Source organism: Ciconia boyciana, chromosome 18 (genome assembly GCF_034638445.1).
Source record: "Ciconia boyciana chromosome 18, ASM3463844v1, whole genome shotgun sequence".
In the NCBI taxonomy this organism is placed as follows: domain Eukaryota; kingdom Metazoa; phylum Chordata; class Aves; order Ciconiiformes; family Ciconiidae; genus Ciconia; species Ciconia boyciana.
In genome coordinates, this window is record NC_132951.1 from 2,218,436 (window position 1) to 2,236,285 (window position 17,850).

The following is a 17,850-nucleotide window of genomic DNA, read 5'->3' on the forward strand; positions in this document are numbered from 1 at the left end:
GGCAGAAACCTGGTAGATTGTGGTAGTCGTTTTCGGTACTGTGCAGGGCTCTGGTGTGGCGGGTGGTAGAAATTAGTCAACTGCGATGGCTGAAGGGGTTGTACACCCAAATATTTTGTCGCTAGACCTTATCTTGCCTTGGCCAAGTGTTCTTCCTGCTGCTAGACACCAGCTAAAGTTAGGAAAGAGATGATTTGCCCAGCCACTCTCCCTGGCCGTTGAGCCACAGCTCCCTGTGCACCTCCTGAAGGGGTTTCTCTTTGCTGGACAGGCAGCGCAGGCAGCCCCTGCCCGCAGGCAGATCCGCAGGGGCCCAGGCAGCAGACTGTGGGAAGGAGCATCCAGAGGCAGCACCGGGCTGTGAACCCGGGCAGGCACCAGCCGGTGCGTTTATGTCCCTTGACATCTTCCAGTTGTTTCTTCCCCCACCTCCTCTCACCAGCAATTCTGCTGCTTTTTTTAGTGCATCTGATGAAATTGGTCTGATACACAAACGTCGCTCGTGAAAGGCCAAGGGAGTCGAGCCCTGGTGCAAAGCGACCGGAGTCGCTTGTCTCATACTGGCAGAGCTGTGCGGGCATTGTTCACGCGTTAACATTTTTCAGATGCAATTCTGCCAGCATCTAAAAGCCATAAATAAAAGCAAACTTTCTTAAATCTGTTAGTTTCAACAAGACAAGAGAGCTCAGAAAGAAAACAGCTGGTCCTGGAAAATAAGGTTAGTATTTATCACCTTTAAATGTTTTGAGACATTTACACTAGTTGTATATCTAAAATATTACTGTCAGTTAACACGTGGTTAAGATCTAATGAACAAGACTTCCTCCTACTCAGAGCTACGTGCTCTGTCTTTGCTGTCTGTCCTTCCTTTGTCCCATTTTCTATCTGCTACTTCTCAAGCGTAGGACAAACGTGCAGACGTGGCCCAGGTGGATTCGGCTCTTCCTGCGGGGACCAGCTCTCTGGTCAGTTGGTTTTGTGCGTCACCTTGGCTGCAGCCTGGTCTGGTTTGTGATACACCCTTCAGATCAAGAAGGTACGTGTACCACGTCTAAGTCATCTCCGTGTCTGATTTTCATCTTCAAGTACTATAAGTAGGAGTTGAAAAAAACACTTGTCAGGTAGGTTGTGTTGCCTCTGGGAAATTTGTTGTTTTGGAAAAAGCAGCCTACTGCAAAAAGAGCAGCCAGAAACAACCATTTTTACAGGAGGGCATAATTCTGCACTGGAGAGAGGAGTATAAAATCACCTGAGTTTGTTCATGTTTAATGATGTTCCAATACAAAGAGCAGAATTTGGCCACAGAATGCAAACACACAAGGAAATGCAGCCGGCTGCTCAGCGAGGGCAGGAATGAAATCACGGGACGAGCTTAACTCAGGCATTTAATCATGGTGCTGACCTGGGGGCCAGGCAATAAGGGACAAGATTTAGAAAAGAAAAGTTTATACTGATTTTTTTTGGCCTCCAATTTACCTCTTCTTTCTAAAATGTTCAACATATGCCTTTGGTGAAAATCCAAACGATGTTCCTGTGCAATCGCTGGCATGACTCACGCTGCAAAGGGGCCTGCTGGGGCGGGCTCAGGGGAGTCCAGGTGGGTTATTCAGATGAGGGACTGCTTTTCTATTCAGCCTCAGGACTCTACTTATTTTTGCCACTGTGGGGTTTAGGTGACTTTCCAGTGTGGATCTTGATAGGGCAGAGACCTGGATGCCGCAGAAGGCAGCGGGGCCAGAGGGATGCAGCTGCCCGGAGAGGGAAACCCTGGAGCAGCTGCAGCCCGGCTGCAACCTCTGCCCCTTCCCTCTAGCCGTAGGGGCCACTTTGCATGAAAAAGCGTTGCAGGCAATTGATCTTCCTTGCATGGTCTGCTCTGGTCAGCAATAACCTCCTGCTCAGTGAATCATCGGTTAAGAGGTCGTGCAACCACAGACAGATGTTTCCATTGTCGCTGCTCACACCACACGAACGCAGGCAGCACCGTCCTCCTGTCCACGTCCGTCCCCACGCAGGCAAGCTGCAGCTGGGCTCCTCGGAGGCGCTTGTTTAGAAAATCGGAGGACCTCCTATGAGCTGTGTTTACCAAGAGCTCAAACAGGAGGTATGTCTGGCAGCACTCGCCTCTGCGCCGTCCCCAGAGCTCGCAGCGGTGGGGAGTGCTTGGAGCCCTTGCCCTGGTTGGGTGATGGTGGTGGATGCCCCAGACTAAACACCGCGTTTAGATGCAAACTACTGTCTTCTACCTTGGATGTGGCTGCAGCACTGTGATGGACGAGGGGGTGATGATGTGAGTGATTTCTGCAAACTGCCACGGCTGAAAGACTAGCAAAGAAAACGCAAGGGCTCGGCAGTGCTGGGCTGGGGGAAGCTCCATGTGAGGGGCTGTGGGTCCCCAGGCTTGCGGAGGAGGAGGTTTCAGTAGTGTGTTGGATGCTGTGCCTGGGGTTGGTACACGTTAGTCCTACAAAGAAACCATTTCAAAGCTTTTCCCGCTAGAGAAGGGTGAGGTACAGGAGGGAGATGCTTTGCTGTCCTGGACTGTGCCGTGTGGGAGCTGGTGGCACTGCTGGAAGAGATGTCAGGTTTGGCAGTGCTGGCTCAGCTGAGCTAGTTCCTGGTGAAACATTCCTCCTTGGAGGCAGAGAGCATCTAGGCAGCCTGATGGGCTGTCATACGCTTATCGGTTGGTACCAAAACAGCGCTGGCAGCTTTTGATAGCTACAAACAAAAGCAGGATGTTTGTGGTCTAACTGAAAAGAGCCAAGCTTGTGCCTTTAGCCAGATGGTGGAGGATGCTTGAGGCTGGAGCAGCTCAGCGCAGGGCAAGGGCAGTCATACGCACGCTCTGGAAGTGTGCTCCAGCTGGTTGGAGACGTGGGTTTGAGACACACTGACCATCTTTGGATGGCGTATTGCTCCCCGTTTGCTGCCAGGAGACTCCCTTTTTCTTGAGCGTTGTGGTGTTGGCTGAGCGAGAGAAGCACAATGAGGGTTGTGGTCCTCGGGGGGGGTCATGGCACAGGGTACAGCCTGGGGAGAGACCCCTACCACTGCCACGAAACAAGCTGGGTGTTGGTCGTTTTGGTACCTGGGCACAGCGTCACCACTGCGCGCTGCCTTCCCACCCAGAGGGAAGGGAAGGGGAAAGCTGGGGAAAGGAAACCATGCGATGGGAAAGGACCGTGTCCTCCTCTCGGCGTGCTGCTCGGCACTTCTGCTCCTCTTAGGAGCCTGACAGTGCCTGGTGGTGCTGCCCCTGCCACGAGACTGGGGTCTCTGCATGCTGGTCCCCAGCAGCGCAGGACGCTGGGCAGGGCATGGGCAGGGCAGGGCCAACCCAGGTGAGCACGCAGCAGGCAAACCTGCCCGCTGTGCCTCCGTGGGTCAGACCTGCCTCTCTGCCTCCCTGTGTCCCGTAAGGACGTTAAAATCCAGATGATGTCCTGGTAAAACCATCTAATTTCTGAAGGGTTAAAGAGAGTGAGTGAGAAGGCTCTTGCCTCGGGAGTCTCCACTTGCAGATGTTCCTCTGCCATGACATTCTCCTAATGCGTCCCTGCCAAGGCACCAGCTCTTTAAATCTTCCTGGTTTAAAATTCCTGTAACTCCTCCCTATAACCAGTTTTATTATTGCCTGCAAGTGCCTCACAACCCCCTCTTGAGGAATTTAGATCATGACATACTTGGTTGATCAGGGATAAAAAAATCAGCTGGTGCGACCAGAAATGATTGAAACTTCCAGGGCAGAAGGTGGGACATCTCAGGACTTGCTCCCCCCACAAATGGCCACAACCCCCATCCATCCCCATCCCCACCCAGGGAATGGCAGCAGAGAGTATGGAGGGGGCTGTGAGTACCTGGATGTATCTACCTGGAGATTTCACATCTGTCATCCTCCCCACCCCTGCCTGCCCTGTCCCTCATGTGCTGCCTGGCCCCAGGTTTCGGGGCAGCACCCTGGACCAGGACTCCCTGCCCTGGTTCTCCTCTTGTCTCCCACGGCTTTGTGTGATGGGCAGAGGAGCAGCCGGCAGTGCCCGGGGCGGGTCGGGGTGGAGAACCCTGCAAGAAGGGTCCACCCGGGAGCAGCGCAGCCTCCATGGCCTTGTGGCATGAAGTCACCACGCCAGATGGAAGTCCTGCTGGGACGGAGCAGGAGCCCAGGAGCGGTCCCCTCCTCCGGCTCAGCACAGGGGAAGACTGCTGCCAACTGCTCTCTTAGACTGTGGCTATTTCATGCCTACAAAATACCTGGCCAGCAAGATTTACGTGTGGATAGATTTTATGTGATAGAAATACATATTGTCAGATGTAAGCGCTGTGTTATCAGCATTGGAGCGGCGCGGCACGGTGCTGTGGGGTGGTGGTGGCTGGAAGGCAGCGTAGCTCAAACCTTCACGGGAGACTCGGGCTCAAAGACCCCCCCCCCGCCGAGGCAATTCCTAAGGAGCGGGGTCGCTCCGTTTATTTCTTCTGATGCAGTTGGCCGTGACGCAGCACAGCGCCGGTGACCATGGCCCTCTCCAGCGGCATGGCCCAGCCGTGTCCTAGCAGGGACACCAGCAATGCTCCAGGGACTTCTCTCCCCAAGCTCCTGTTGCCTCCTGAGCGTCCTGCCCTCTTGCAGGGCCTGGCGCTGGTGAGACAAAGCTTGGAAACTGGCTGGAGGAAATGAGAGGAGGTTTTAAAATCATTTATTATTTTAAATGTTCATTCTCCTGGAGGTGAACCGGGATCTCATGGGGATCAAGGCCAGTGACAGTGGCTGCCAGCTACCATGTCATTCTGTCAGCGAGGGCTGACATCTGTTTGCCTTTCTGGAGCAGGACAGAAGCGGGCTCTGTTTGCCTTGGGGATGCCATTTGCCGAGCTATTAATGCAGGGAAGTGTAATGCTTGTAGGATGGAAGAGCCTTCATCACTGTGTTTGCACAGAGGTAGCATCTTGCTCCGAGCAGCCCCGCTCAGGTGGCCGGCGGTGCGTGCCGGGGTCCCAGTGGGAGGTCTGGTCTGATGCTTCTCCCCTGGTCTCCTCCAGCAGAGACGTTGCTTTGGTTCCTTCTTCTCGGCTGCGTCTCGGCTGTGCCCGTGTGCTGGGCAGGCTGGGGTGGGCAGTCCGGAGCAGCTGCAGGAGAAGCGGATCAGGGCAGGTTCCTACTGCAAGCTCAGCCACTGCTGGGCCAGCATGAACAGCTACGGCGTGTCCTCCCCGTCCCTCTGTGCACCGCCACCTGCCTCCGCCTCCCCTGGGGAGCTCAGCGGCTTAACCAGGTGCAGCGGAGGAGAAAGGACTGCGAGGGCTCCCCGGGCTCTGTGCTCCCCTGTCCCAAGCGGGGAAGCCCTGCGGAAGAGGGGCTGCTGGTGGCCTGGTGCTGGAGAGCAGCGGGGGTGGAGGGTGACAAAGCGCAGGGGAGTCCAGAGCGTCCCAGGGAGGTGGGCATCCCCTGGAGAACCCCAAAGCTGCCTTAGTGCAAGGTACTAGCTAGCAAGAGAATTGGGTCTGGTGAGGACAGCGGCGGCAGCCACACTCCTGAGGCACTCGAGCTTTTCACAGAGCTGGTACCAGCCTCTCCTCGAGGGCTGGTGTGGAGGACGCCCAGGGTGGGACCATCTTCTGTCCTGCTTCGGCACAGGGGTGGGCAGGTCCCCGTGTCCCCACCGCTCCCTGCAGGAAGGAAGGGGACATTCAGCGCCAGGCCGGGACCTCGGCTCAGCCGGTGCCTGGGCACAGACGGTCTCTACCTGGGGAGGCTGTCCTGGTGCTACAGCTCAGTAGATGGTCCACCACCCTGAGGGCTGCCATTTTCCGCAGCATCCGGCACACGAAACGCAACGTATGGGCACTTCTTCACATTGAGGCACACGAGTTTCTCAAGCGATGCTGTCTTAACTATCTCAAAGCCAGTTGCTCCACCAAATGTACTGGGTTTCCAGTACTCTGGGGAGCAGATGGGGTTTCCGAGAAGCCCCTTCAGGGAAAACGGAGCTCCGATCTCCACCATGCTTTCTCCAAAAATACCATTGGGTTGGGGTTTCTCAAGCAGCAAGCCCAGATAAAATTCCAGAGCATCAATGTCTCCATACAACTCTTCCAGCTCTGCCGCCTTCTCTTCCTCTCCTGCATCAAGTGAATGTCAGAGTGCTTTAGCAAGGGAATCGCCCCCGGCAAGGACCGGCCTTGCTGTGTGTAACGGGAATGCGGCAGCTCCCGCAACCCGGGCAGTGGCGAGCCCAGCTCCCCAGCCAGGCACTGCCCTCCAGACCGCTCGTCCAGCCTCGCAGGAGGAAGGACCCCAGCAACCAAGGCACCAGCCCTGCCCACCCCGGTGCGAAGGTCACGACCAGGCAAGGCTTGGATGGGCAGGAGCGGCTGCTCTGCTGGGCAAGCCCAGCGGCGCGGGGACGGCTCGTGGTCTTGTTCCCGCTGTGAGCGCAGAGCACCTGCGCTGCCCCAGCAAAGCCCCGAGAGCTCCTGCAGCAGCACTCCAGCCCTACCTGTTAATTCCTGAAAGGACTTGTAGGGCTTCATGCCAAACCTCTTCCGATACTCATTAAATGGCTGTAGCCTCAGCTGCCGGGATTCCTTGATGACCCCAACGGCCACATTCAAGATGTTAGCATTGATGGTTTGTACCCCACCGATCTGGAGGGCAAAGAACACAAGGAGGAGCATGCATGAGGCACGAGGCGGCACCGGCATCTGCTCCAGGAGAGCCGCAGCACAGCCCCACCTCCCCGCACGAAAGCATCCGTGTCCTGGGCATGGTGTCGGGGAGACCAGCACATCATCGCAGCAGTGAGAAGAGGGGGAATCACAGGATGTTGCCAAAAAAAAGCTGTAGAGCAGCTTGGGTTAAGGCCAGTCCTGTTCCCAGCGTGGGTCAGGGAACGGTGCAGGAGAACCCCGGATGGATGGTGACCCACCAGCCTGGGAGGAGGGGAGAGATTACAGGGGCTTGGGGTCACAGGGAGAACCCAAACATCCAAAGAGCAGCAGGTCTGCACCTCAGCCCTGCTGCTTTGCACAAGAAAAGACGGTCAGAAATGTAGATGTAATTGCTTGGAAGAAAACATCCATGTGATGGCAGCAAAGAACAGTGCCAGACAAGCTGCTCCCATGCCCAGGCTGCTCCACAGCCCGGTCTGGGCCAGGAGATCCCAGCTCACCGCAGGCTCCTGGCATCACCGTGATGTTTACTACAGAGTCCCGAGAACAAGCAAACGGGGCTGCCAAGGCCCAGCCTTGCTACGGTGCTTGTGGTGAGGACTCACGATACGCATATCGGGTGCTGCCCTGGGTAGAAGACTCCACGTGTGACAGCGACCCGCTGCCGAACAGGGAGGTTCGATACTGGTGTGCTACAGATGCGCTCCAGGCACTGCAGGGACAAGGCGATGCCTTCAACCGGAGCTTTGCGCAGTGGAAGAAGAGGAGCTCGAAACCCTGCTGCCGCCCTGCGAGCCCCAGAGCTGGGCTCCACCACCCGACAGCACAGCAGCGTCTGCCTTCACGGTACCAGGAGCATCCCTCCCGGGGTCCCAGGGAGAGGACAGCAGGGCCTTACCCTTCCTGCAATCTGCTTGGAAAAGGACTCCACCAGCGCCTCCACGCCGTAGTCCATGAGCATGGAGGTGTTGTAGAGGAACTGCTCGTAGCTGTACTCTTCCCCCTGGATGACGAAGGAGTCGGGCATCAGCCCGTGCCAGTGATAGAGCTGGTTGAACTCCACCGCGATGCGATTCCGGTACTGGAACTGCGACCCAAACAGCAGCTCGGGGTCGAACTTGAGGCTGAGGAAGTACCCGCTGAGATGCTGGACATAGTCTTCAATGACGATCTTAATGGTCTCCCCTGGGCAGGAGGTGAGAGAAGCAGCCGTCAGCTGGCAGCAGCAGGAGCTACCGGCTCTGTACCCTGGGACGTCACCCACGTGCTATGGCAGCACGTCCCAGCACCCATCCGCCACCTGGGACCTTTCTGACTACGGGCTTGTTGAGTTGGTTGGGAATTTTTCAGTGAATTATTTTTTCACCAGCAAAGGTCAGTCTGCCAAAAGCGAAATGGTTCCTGAGGAAGCTGACCTTAATGCGCTGCTTGGAGATAATGTGGTGACATGGGTCTCTTCCGGATTTTGGTCACAAATTACATTTCTTGAGGTTATAGTAAATTTATAATAGAACATTAAAATGAAATAATTCAAAACTACGACAGAATTATTACAAATGAAATTTTTTGATGGACCAAAGCCAATTTTTGCTATACGGACCAAAGCCAATGATCCCCAGAAGGCTGCCAGAGAAATGCCTCCAGCCTCAAAAGCCAGACTGGCCATCGCCCTCAAACAGAGACCGACCAACGCCCAAGTCCTCGGGGCTTGCCCGGGGAGGTGGGACACGGGGCTCCGCAGTGCCCGTGCCCTGTGGTGCCACTGGTCCTCACCGATGAGGATGAGACGAGCCGTCTGGAAGAGCTGCTCGTCACTCCAGGTGGGATGCTCCCGTTTCAGTATGTCGCAGACGCGGTTGTGCTCGCGCAGCCAGAGCGTGGCATACATGCAGAGCCCTGGCAGCAGCCCAAACACCTCCTGCCCCATCGCCAGCTGCTTCTCCTTGGGGAAGGCAGATGGGTAGACCATGTGGACCGGAGCATCAGTGACCATGGGGGGGTACACCTCTCCATCCACCACCTTGGAGAGACAAGAACAGCATGGTAGAAAGGGAGGAGGGGAGAAAACCACCCTGGTAAAAGCCTGCCCAGCTGGGACCTGCCTCCCTATGGGCACCACGGCCGTTCTCCCGCAAGCAGTGAGCAGGACGGAAACATCCCCCTCGTACAGCCCCAACTGCGGGACGCCTGCTGCCGTCAGAGCAGATCGACCCCAAAGCTCATCCCCCTGATATGGCACCTCTGGCCAGCAGCCACCAAGGGGGGCCCGGGCAGTGCTCCACACGGGGCACCAGGGCTGGGGTCTCCTACAGGGCTGGGGTCTCCTGATGCTCCTGGGAGCCTCTGGCCTGGCAGCTGCCAGAGGGACGTGGGCTTCAAACCTCCCTGGAGCACAGGGCTGAGACATGTTTCAGTCATACCTGGAATTTCAGCTTCCCATCTCTGAAGAGTCGCAGCTGGTGCTGCCGCTGCAGGTTGTCCCCGTACAAGTGCCCGAGGTCCACCTGTCAAGAGAGCGTGGCGTCAAGGCTGCTCCAAAAGGCCGTGCATGCCCCGGTCCCCCTCCCCACTCCCCACATGCCTCTGCACCCCCCGCTCCGGCGTCCCTCACCCCGTGCCCCAGCGCCTTGGTGAAGCCGCGTCCCATCTTCCCGGATGTCTTGAAGAACTGGTGGGTGAAATGCTGGGCGAAGAAGGCAAACATCAGGTTGGTGCCTTGGGGATCGGCTTCAAACTTCCGCCGCAGCAGGAACCTCTCCGCCAGGAGCTGGGGGTCGGGGAGCTGCTGCTTCCCTGTGAAGGATGGAGGTTGAAGGTGAGTGCCCTGTGCCGGCCCAGCCAGATGCCAGTGCTGGCCACGCGGCTGTCACCAAGCGCTGCCGTGTCTGCTGCAGCGCCAGGCACTGAATCGTCTGCACAGACACCTTACACCCCTCTCACACAGGCTGCGACATGCCCCAGGAGCTCAACCTGAGCTGTCCCAGCAGTGTTTTGGATGCCATCAAACTCCTCCCGCCCGCAGGGCCAGCTTGGGCAGGACAGCAGTACCACACGGCATTACCAGCAGTGGCTGGCAGACGTGTCCATGGCAGTGAAAGCTCGGGCATGGGTGGGTGGGAAACACTGATGCTGTGCCGGGTACGGACCCGGGGTGCTGCTGCGGCAACTCAGCCCCACGCCTGGCATCGTGTGGTGCCGGTTGCCCCGGGCCAGCCACGTACCTTTGGTTCCCATGGGCGTGGGGCAGTTGTCCGGCACGGGCGGGAGGACGCGGGTGTAATAGCTGACATTGGCATAGGCCTCCCAGCTGATGTAGCCGTAGTCAGAGTTGAAGGTGGGGGGGCTGGGGATGAGATTGGCACGAACTGAAAGGAGAGATGGGGGTCACCACTGCGGGGCCCGGGGCATGGGGCAGCACCTCACGGGCTCTGCCCCCAGCCCCTGCCTGCCCACTCAGCGCTGCCGGACGGCCTCCCCTGCCACCCTGAAAACCAGACAGGTACAGGCAGCGGAGGCACACGGGCATCCCGGGCTTTGCTCTGAGCCTTTTAAAGGCTGCAATTCCCTGCAGAAGAGGAGGGCTCATGCTAATGCCCTAAGTGGATTCTTGGATGATGAATGAGATGACAACCACATAGAAATGGTAAAACCAACAGCCGGAGCCTTGTGAACATGTTGCTACGGCTCCAAGGCCTGGAACCTAAATATTTATGCAAAGTGATGTATGTGGGGACATGAGTAACAATGGCCAGCTCCGTATTTCCACAGGCTGCTTTCTGTGCGGCTGTTTAAGAGCCCTTTGGCCCCACGAGCGCAGTGTGCCGAGAGCCGCTTGTGTTTTCCAGCTGGCTGGCAGCCCGGCACGCAGCTGGGGATGCACGGGCAGCCCAGCCTGCCGACCTCCTGCGCCTCGCTGCCGCTTGGCCAGGCAGCCTCCCCCAGGAAGGGTGACGGCATGACAAGGTGATGGGGTGATGGGGTGACAACCTCCCTGGGTCTCCTAGTGAGATGACTCAAGCCCGGTGCCCACGGGAGCTGCTCAGCGTCACTGCAGTCACACCACCCCCACCCACACCTCTGCTGATGCCCAGGGGGTCCCCGAGTCCTGCTGCACCCCGAGACCCGCGCCAACCCCTCACCTGTGAGCACGAGTCTCATAAGTGTGTCCCTGATGAAGGTGCTGTTGATAATGTCCCAAAACCACTTGAAGTGGGTCAGGATGAAGTGGTAGAAGGCAGGACTGGGCTTCAGCAGGTTGTGGAGGCGCGTCCAGAGCTCGGCTGGGGGAGACAGACCAGGCAAATCGTTCGCCCCACTAATGAAGCCTGCTAACGGCCCCAGCCCACCCGCGCTGTCGCTGCTGGTGAGAGCGTGTGCTGCAGGCGCAGCGTGCCGCCCCGGGACCCACGGGTGCCAGAGGTCTTCTGGGCAAGAGGGACTTACGGGAGGTGCAGTTGTCCCCGAAGTATCCCGTCCGCGTGCAGTCACACTCATATCCTCCCAGGCCGACCCTCACGCACACCCCTTGGTGCTGGCAGGGGAAATAGCAACAGGGATTCACTGCAAGGAGAGAGAGACATCACAATCCAGCCACGGTGCCACTGCGTCCGGTGGCTCCCTGCTCCTCGCGGGGTGACGCTGCCCCGGACGCAGTGAGCCAGGTCCAGCTCAGGGGAAGGCACCCCGGGGGGATCCCCCGAGATGAGGTGCCTTGATGCCCGCTGCCTCCGTGAGCCAGCCCCCGAGTCTAGTGTCAACAACGTGCCGCAACGAGACGGCAGAGAGGTGCTGCAGGAGCCAAGTGCTGCCCTGGCCATTGCAATATCAGGCCTGCGGTAGATATTACTGTTCAGCTTTCCTTTTACCTCCCCGGTGAGGTATTTTGGGCAGGAGCATCGCTTCGGCACCGTCCCTCCTTCCTTGTGGAAGTTAGCCTCATCTGAAACACCCAGGATTGCCAAAGGAACCGTCTGCACCCCGCAGCCGTGCACCGATGGGTGCTGCAAGCCCCGGCCCCAGCTCGGGCTGTTGCTGCCAGGGCCGTGCCCTGCCCAGTGCCCCATGCCACCGCGCGGCCACGTCACGGTGGTCCCCTGCGCGGCTGGGGCTGTGCACCCTCGGAGGCTGCTGTGCCCCCCGAGCCCCAGTGCGGGATAAAGCAGTGCAAACACAGCACCGGTGTTAATAATAGGCAATTGTCAAGGCTGAAGTTTGCTTTGGCAAGCGACTCCTCCGCTCTTGCTGCCCCAAGCAGATGAAAAAGGGCAGCTGCTGGGCTCGCTCCCCTGGCTCCTGCCCGGCCCCTTCCTCTGCTGCCTTCACACCCCAGCCTGCAGGCGCGAGATAAGGGTCCCTTCCCACCCGCTCCAGGCAGCAGGATCCCACGGGACAGAGGGAGACAGGAGCAGCACTGCCACCAAGTTGGGTCGATCTCCACAGACCCGGGATGGAGCCTTTGTGCCAGGAGAATAAAAGAGCTGAGAGACAAGACCTCCCGGAACACTCCTGGCTGAGGGTTTCAGTGCGCATCAGCAGGACGGCGGTCACCGGCCCCGCTGGGAGGGACACGCAGCGCTCGGGGACAAGGGTGCCACCAACACACAGAGCTCAGCGCCAGTGCCACCAGCTGCGGGGACGGGAAGCGCGCCCTGAGCACCAGAAGGGACCAAGAGCCGTTCCTGGTGTGCCCAGTGTCATGGCTGATGAAGGAAGGTCTCCCGGGTCCGTCAGCTGCTCCGCATGGTCCGTGAGCTCACCAGGTCCCTGCTGGACCTGGTTCAGATTCTTCTGGAATTTGGCAACAGGTTCCAATGCTGGGGCGGAGGGACGGGCATGCAGAATAGAAACCATGGGGGTTTTTTCCATAGGAAACTGCAGATAAAAATTAACATCTTTGAAAAATAAAGCTAATTTTGTAAAGTTGCTCAGTCTACCAGCTGACCATGTGCTCGGAGCAGGGCAGGGGCTGCCTGGGAGCCCAGGGCTTGGCCAGCAGCTCTGCCCTGGCTGCGCTCAGCCCTGTGACCCTAAATCCCTCACGTCACAGGGGCCGGCTTGCAAAGACGCGTCCTCTTCCATCAGACTCCTTTTCATCTCAGATCTTATCATGTATCCAGACGCTATTACAGACCCGGGCAGGAGACAGCAGGCAGATTCTTATTTATCTTAGACAAATTAAGGTCAGACCACCCGTTCAGATTTCTGCAAGACGGGAACTTTTGCAAAGGGGACCGTGTTGCAGCGCAGCTGGAGTATCTTCCAGGCTATTCCTGCATCAGTAGCTCTGCACTGGACTCTGCTGAAAACTTTGCAAGCACCTAAGAGAGCAGCCCTGTGCCGTGTCTGGTGCAACCCGGGAGGATGCAGGGCTGCTCACAGGTGCTGCAAGCCACGGGGCCGGGAGGATGCTCCATGCCGCGGGCTCTGGCATGGCAGGTTGTGGCCTGTCCCGTCTCTCCAGCTGACATGGGGAGTCAGCAGAAGTTCACTTTGCCGGTTCACATCTCCCCAGCGTGGGGCTCGACGGCATGTTGTGGCCGAGCACTCCTCCGAGGCGGGTTTGGCAGCACACCGGGCTTGGCCGAGCTGCCTCCTCCCGCAGTTCACGGTGGTGTAAGCGCCGCAGGGTCCCGGAGGCGGGGCAGGAGCGGCATGTTCCAGCCAAAAGGGTGGGAGGGGGTCAGAGCATGTCCTGGCCCGCGACAGCAACCCCCTCACGTCCTTTCGGAGCCTCCCTCCCACAGCAGCTCCGTGCCTCTCCCCACCCCAGCCAGGAATCCTGCGCCAGCCCTGCCGGGACGGCTCCAGGTGTGGGGAAAGCTACTGCCAGCCTCCGCACTGGAGCACGGCCCCCTCCGTGACGGCAGAGCTGGTGAACATGCTCCATCACTGCTGAAAAATGCCAGATTTCGGGGACAACATCCGCTCTGCGAACCACAGCCAAAGCAACCTGGAGTGAATCACGGCCAGGCTGGAGCTGGGCTTGCTTGATGGGACACGACTCCACGGCTGCAGGCTTTGAAGATGATGAAAGGCTCACGCACTTGTTTTTCTGATTCAGGGAGGTTTCCTCGGGCCCACAAGCTGTTCACAGCACACGCAATACAGCCAGATCGTCATCTGCAACCACTTCTGGCAGCATCATGAGCAAGAGCAGTGTGCCAGGGCCACAGCTGCATGCCATCTGGGGCTTGGCAATCCTCCTCCCTGCACCTGAGCCAGGCTGCCGGCCTCAAGGATGGGCTGCGGGCAGGTGGCCAGTCTGGCTAGAGGGGGTGACGCAGCCCCAGGGCTCTCGGTGTGGCAGCAGGCTCCCCTGTGCAGCCGGGGTTGATGCTCCGTGAGCCCCATTGCAGAGGGGCTGTGCTGGGAGGAGATGGTTGACCACCGGCTATGGAAACAGGCATGAATCAGAAGCGGCTCTGCCAGTGGTCCCCGCCTGCCCTCGCTCAGTGGGGTCTGTGCCCAACCTGCCCCATGGCTGGAGCTGGGGCAGACGGTGATGTCCGGGTGCTGCTGCACCTCCCATTTGCCAGTGGGTGAAACGGCGTGAGCTGAGGAATGGCTGTGGAGAGGACGGTCAGGTTTATTTTGCAAGAACACTTGTACAAAACTACACCCCTGAAGGCAAGGCACCAGCCAAGGGCAATATCTGCCGGGGAAAACAGAGAAACACCGTGGGACCGGCTTGGCTCCACTCACAGCCAGAGGAAAACTCTACTGAGAGCAAACAGGGCTTGGAGCCAAGGTGCAGCTAGCAAGGAGTCAAGTAGAAGTGCTCTAAGCAGCAAACACCGAGCAGGAGATCCCAGCCTCAGCCCAACATCCTGTTACTTGGTCTTCGAGAGCAGATCCGAGGGCTAGATTAGGGCTGTGGTCCTCCCAGCACAGTGCTGGGGAGGAGCAGGAGCCCGGCCGCTCTGCTGACAGCACCTCGGGGCATGGTGCAGTTCCCCTAATTCCTCAATCAGATTATCTCCCTCCCTAATTAAGGCTTGGAAGAGAGCCGTCCTTTCATGTATATCCCAAGTATCTTTCTTTTTTTCCCCCACGTAGTGAAATCTGCTTTGATGCTGGCATGCAGCAGCCAGCTCCAGGGGCTGGTCACAGCTGCACCATCCCAGCGTGCATCTGTCCCAGCTCCTTTGGGCATGTGGGTCCCCAGTGGGTCCCCAGGCCCTGTCCTGTGCCCAGCAGGACACATGGATGCTGCTCCCGGCTGTCCTCAACCCCCAGGAGGAGCTTCTTGGGGAGATGAGAGCCATGCCAGGAGATGGCCAAGCCGGAGGAGGAACCGCACAGAGGCTGTCCCTTGCCTGTCCCCACCACCTGTGGTCCAGCCCAGTGGGTGACAGCCAGGTCCATCCCACGGGGTCCCTCCTTTCATGCAGACGTGCCCGATGGGCCCCGCAGCAGGGTGCGTGCCGCCTCCCCAGCACCGGCCCTCCTCCTCCAGCGCTCGCTCGTGCTGCTCCTGCTCTGACCCTGCAGCCTGAGGCCAAGAAGCCCGGAGGGCTGCAGGGTGGCTTGGCCACACTGGGGGCACCCAGCCCCGCTGTCCTCAGCGGGTGGACCTGCCACCTCCCGCCGGGTCGCACCCTGACTCCCAGAGTCCCCCGCAGAGAGGGCACGGCTGCCCTCTGCACGGCCACGGCCACGGGGCCTCAAAGCGCTGCAACCTCGGGTTGTGTTCCCCTTTCGGACACATATGCTGCTGAAACAGGGAAGTCCCCACCTCGGGGTCACTATTTTTGCACAGGACCAGCAGCTCCAGCACAGAGAAGTCCCTCCTCTCCTGGCAGGACGGCTGCGGGGAGGGGACGTGGGCAGTGGGAAGGGCAACATGCCCCGCTCCAGCACCTGGCTCTGCCTGCTCAGCCCAAACCTGCTCAGTTCGGGTCACTTCTCCCACCGTCCCGCTTCCCCTGCAATGGGGGGGTGCCTGCTCAGCTCTGCACGCCCAGCCTGTGCACATTTTGGGGGCTCTTGGGTTTGGGCATGTTGCTTCCCACGGTGGCGGGTAAACCCGGGCAGGCTGCTGGAGAGGGGGTCACCATCAGCACCGTTTGCAACGCAGGCGGCCGGAGCCCTGCTGAGGGATGCAGCCCACGTGCCTGAGCTGGTTTTGCTGAGAACGCTACTTTAGCGAGGAACTGTAAAACCTGAGAAGTGCCACGAGCTTCACGCTGTGATGGCGTTTTTCTGCAGGGAGGAAGGTCATTTCACGGAAGAGGGACTGGAGTCGATGCCCTGTTAAGGACCTGGAGGAAACTGCACTGTAGGGGCTGGGGATGGAGCTGGCAGGATTCGAGATGCGGTTTTATTTCACAACACGCTCCATGGATGCCTGCCATAAGCGGCGTTACTCCTCGACATCCCCAGGTGCACGGGCAGCCCGAGCCCACCGCGGCCGTGCCAGCGCGCGGTGAACTGCTGCAGCACGTGGGCGCAGGAACGAAACGATGGCTTAGGCCACCGGCGCCGTCCCTGCTGCTCCCAGCCCTCCATCCTCACCCCCAAACTGCGGTTTCACCTGGTACGTGTTTGGGGGGAGCGGGGAAGGGCCCTGGCTGCCAGCATTCATGGATATTGCCCCCCTTTCTTTCGAGAAGCCCCGTCCCAGCTGGGACGCTGCAGGCAGCAGCTGGGTGCTGCCCCTCAGCCCGGTGCTGGGGCCACCCCGGGGTGGCCGCGGTCCCGTCCTGCCCCAGGGCCTTGCGGGCCAGCGGTGGCCTTGGCGGGAGCCCAGCCCTGTTGTGTGGCCGCGGCCCCGCTCGGGCCAGCGACGGCTCCTCCAGCCCCTGCGTGGGGTCCCCACGCAGCCGCAGCGGGAGGTGCAGGGGAAGTTTGTTTTCCACGGGCGACTGTGCTCTCCGGCCAGGCGCGACGGGCCAAATCCTGCACCTCCGGCTGCCGCGGGGACTCTGTCCCAGGACGCGTTCTCGGGGGCTCCCGCCGGCCGCCCGGCTGCCTCTGCCTGCCCTGCCTGCCCTGCCTGCCCTGCCTGCCCTGCCTGCCCTGCCCTCCGCTCCGGGGCTGCTGCTCGCGGCCCCACGGCCGGGTCCGGGCAGCGGCGGGCGAGGACCGGCCCGGGGGGACGGGCGCGATCCCGCCCCGGGGACCGGGCGGAGCGCGGACCCGTCCGGCAGCGCTGGGCAGGGGCTTGGGGCGAACGCCCCGACCTCTCCCGGCGCCCGTTCCCAGCGACCGCCCCGCGTCCCCTGCGCCTCCGGGGGGGGCCGGGACCGCCGGTACTGGACCCTCCGGGATCAGGTCCCCGCATCTCCCGGTACCGGATCCCCGAGGCCGGGTCCCCTCTCACTCGCCGGGTCCCCCCGGTGCGGGATGTCGCCGCTCCCCCCCCGGCACCGGCTCCCCCGGGTCGCCCTCCCTCCCTCCCTCCCGGTGCCGGCCCCCGCCCCGCGTACCGGAGCCGTCGGTCGCGGCGCTCCCGGCGGCGCAGAGCAGCACGGCGTGGGCGAGGAGCAGCCGCAGCCCGGCCCGGCGCAGCCCCGCGCCCGGCGGGGCCCGGGCCCGGCTCCCACCGCCCATGGCGAGAGGCAGCTCCGCCGCGTCCCGCCGCCGCTCCCGGCCCGGCCCCGCCGCCCCCGCCCCCGCCGCGCCTCCTCCCGCCCCCGACGGGACGGGGCCGCCTCCGACAGCCCGGCCCGCCGGGGGGGGCTGCTCGGCCCGCGCACCCCTCCCGGGGTCCCCGCGGCCACCCCTGGGTCCCCGGCCGTGCCCTGAGCCCCGTGTCCCCCCGCGTCCCTCCCAGTCCCCACCTCCCCGAGCATCTCCATACCCATCTTCTGGTCCCCGCGTCCCCCAGCATCCCTATGCCCACGCCCTGGTCCCCACGTCCCCCAGCATCCCTATGCCCACACCCTTGTGCCAAGGCTCCCCAGGACCCCCATGCCCCGGTCCCCGTGTCCCCCTGGTCCTCACATCCCCCAGCATCCCTATGCTTGCACCCTTGTCCCCAGGTCCCCCAAGACCCCCATGCCCTGATCCACAAGGCCCCTACCTGTGTCCCCATGCCCTGGGGCACCCTGTTACAGCTCGGGCAGCAGCACCATCCCCGCAGCGTGGCCAGGAGCTGTGGGCCCAGCTCACATCCCTCTGACCCACTGCGGGAGGCTGTCCCAGCAGCGCTGCCTGGGCTGGCGCCAGGAGCCGGGCTGC

The 17,850-nt window shown here is 60.5% G+C and overlaps 1 protein-coding gene across 3 annotated transcripts; it reads right to left on the reverse strand.

Annotated features, from left to right (window-relative positions):
- Positions 1–3,840: 3,840 nt before the first annotated feature.
- PTGS1 (prostaglandin-endoperoxide synthase 1) lies at positions 3,841–17,269 on the reverse strand. 3 transcript variants are annotated; one of them, XM_072882889.1, is made up of 11 exons: positions 17,097–17,269; positions 11,113–11,229; positions 10,809–10,949; positions 9,891–10,034; positions 9,281–9,462; positions 9,090–9,173; positions 8,443–8,689; positions 7,568–7,854; positions 6,498–6,645; positions 5,745–6,120; positions 3,979–5,667 (listed from the first exon to the last, which is right to left on the reverse strand). In XM_072882889.1, exons 1-10 carry the CDS (start codon positions 17,218–17,220, stop codon positions 5,765–5,767), a joined length of 1,830 nt encoding a protein of 609 aa, XP_072738990.1. In that variant the 5' UTR covers positions 17,221–17,269; the 3' UTR covers positions 3,979–5,667; positions 5,745–5,764. The 3 variants fall into 3 exon arrangements, with proteins under 3 accessions (XP_072738991.1, XP_072738990.1, XP_072738989.1); XM_072882890.1 differs by lacking the exon at positions 9,891–10,034 and having other exon boundaries at positions 3,841–5,667; XM_072882888.1 differs by lacking the exon at positions 3,979–5,667 and having other exon boundaries at positions 5,828–6,645.
- Positions 17,270–17,850: the final 581 nt, after the last annotated feature.

Coding starts and splice junctions, on each gene's coding strand:
- PTGS1 (XM_072882888.1), bottom strand. CDS start 17,220: ATGGGCGGTGGGAGCCGGGCCCGGGCCCCGCCGGGCGCGGGGCTGCGC. Junction 10,950..11,112: donor CGGGGACAACTGCACCTCCC/GTAAGTCCCTCT, acceptor TGTCTCCCCCAG/CCGAGCTCTGGACGCGCCTC. Junction 9,463..9,890: donor CACGCCCATGGGAACCAAAG/GTACGTGGCTGG, acceptor CATCCTTCACAG/GGAAGCAGCAGCTCCCCGAC.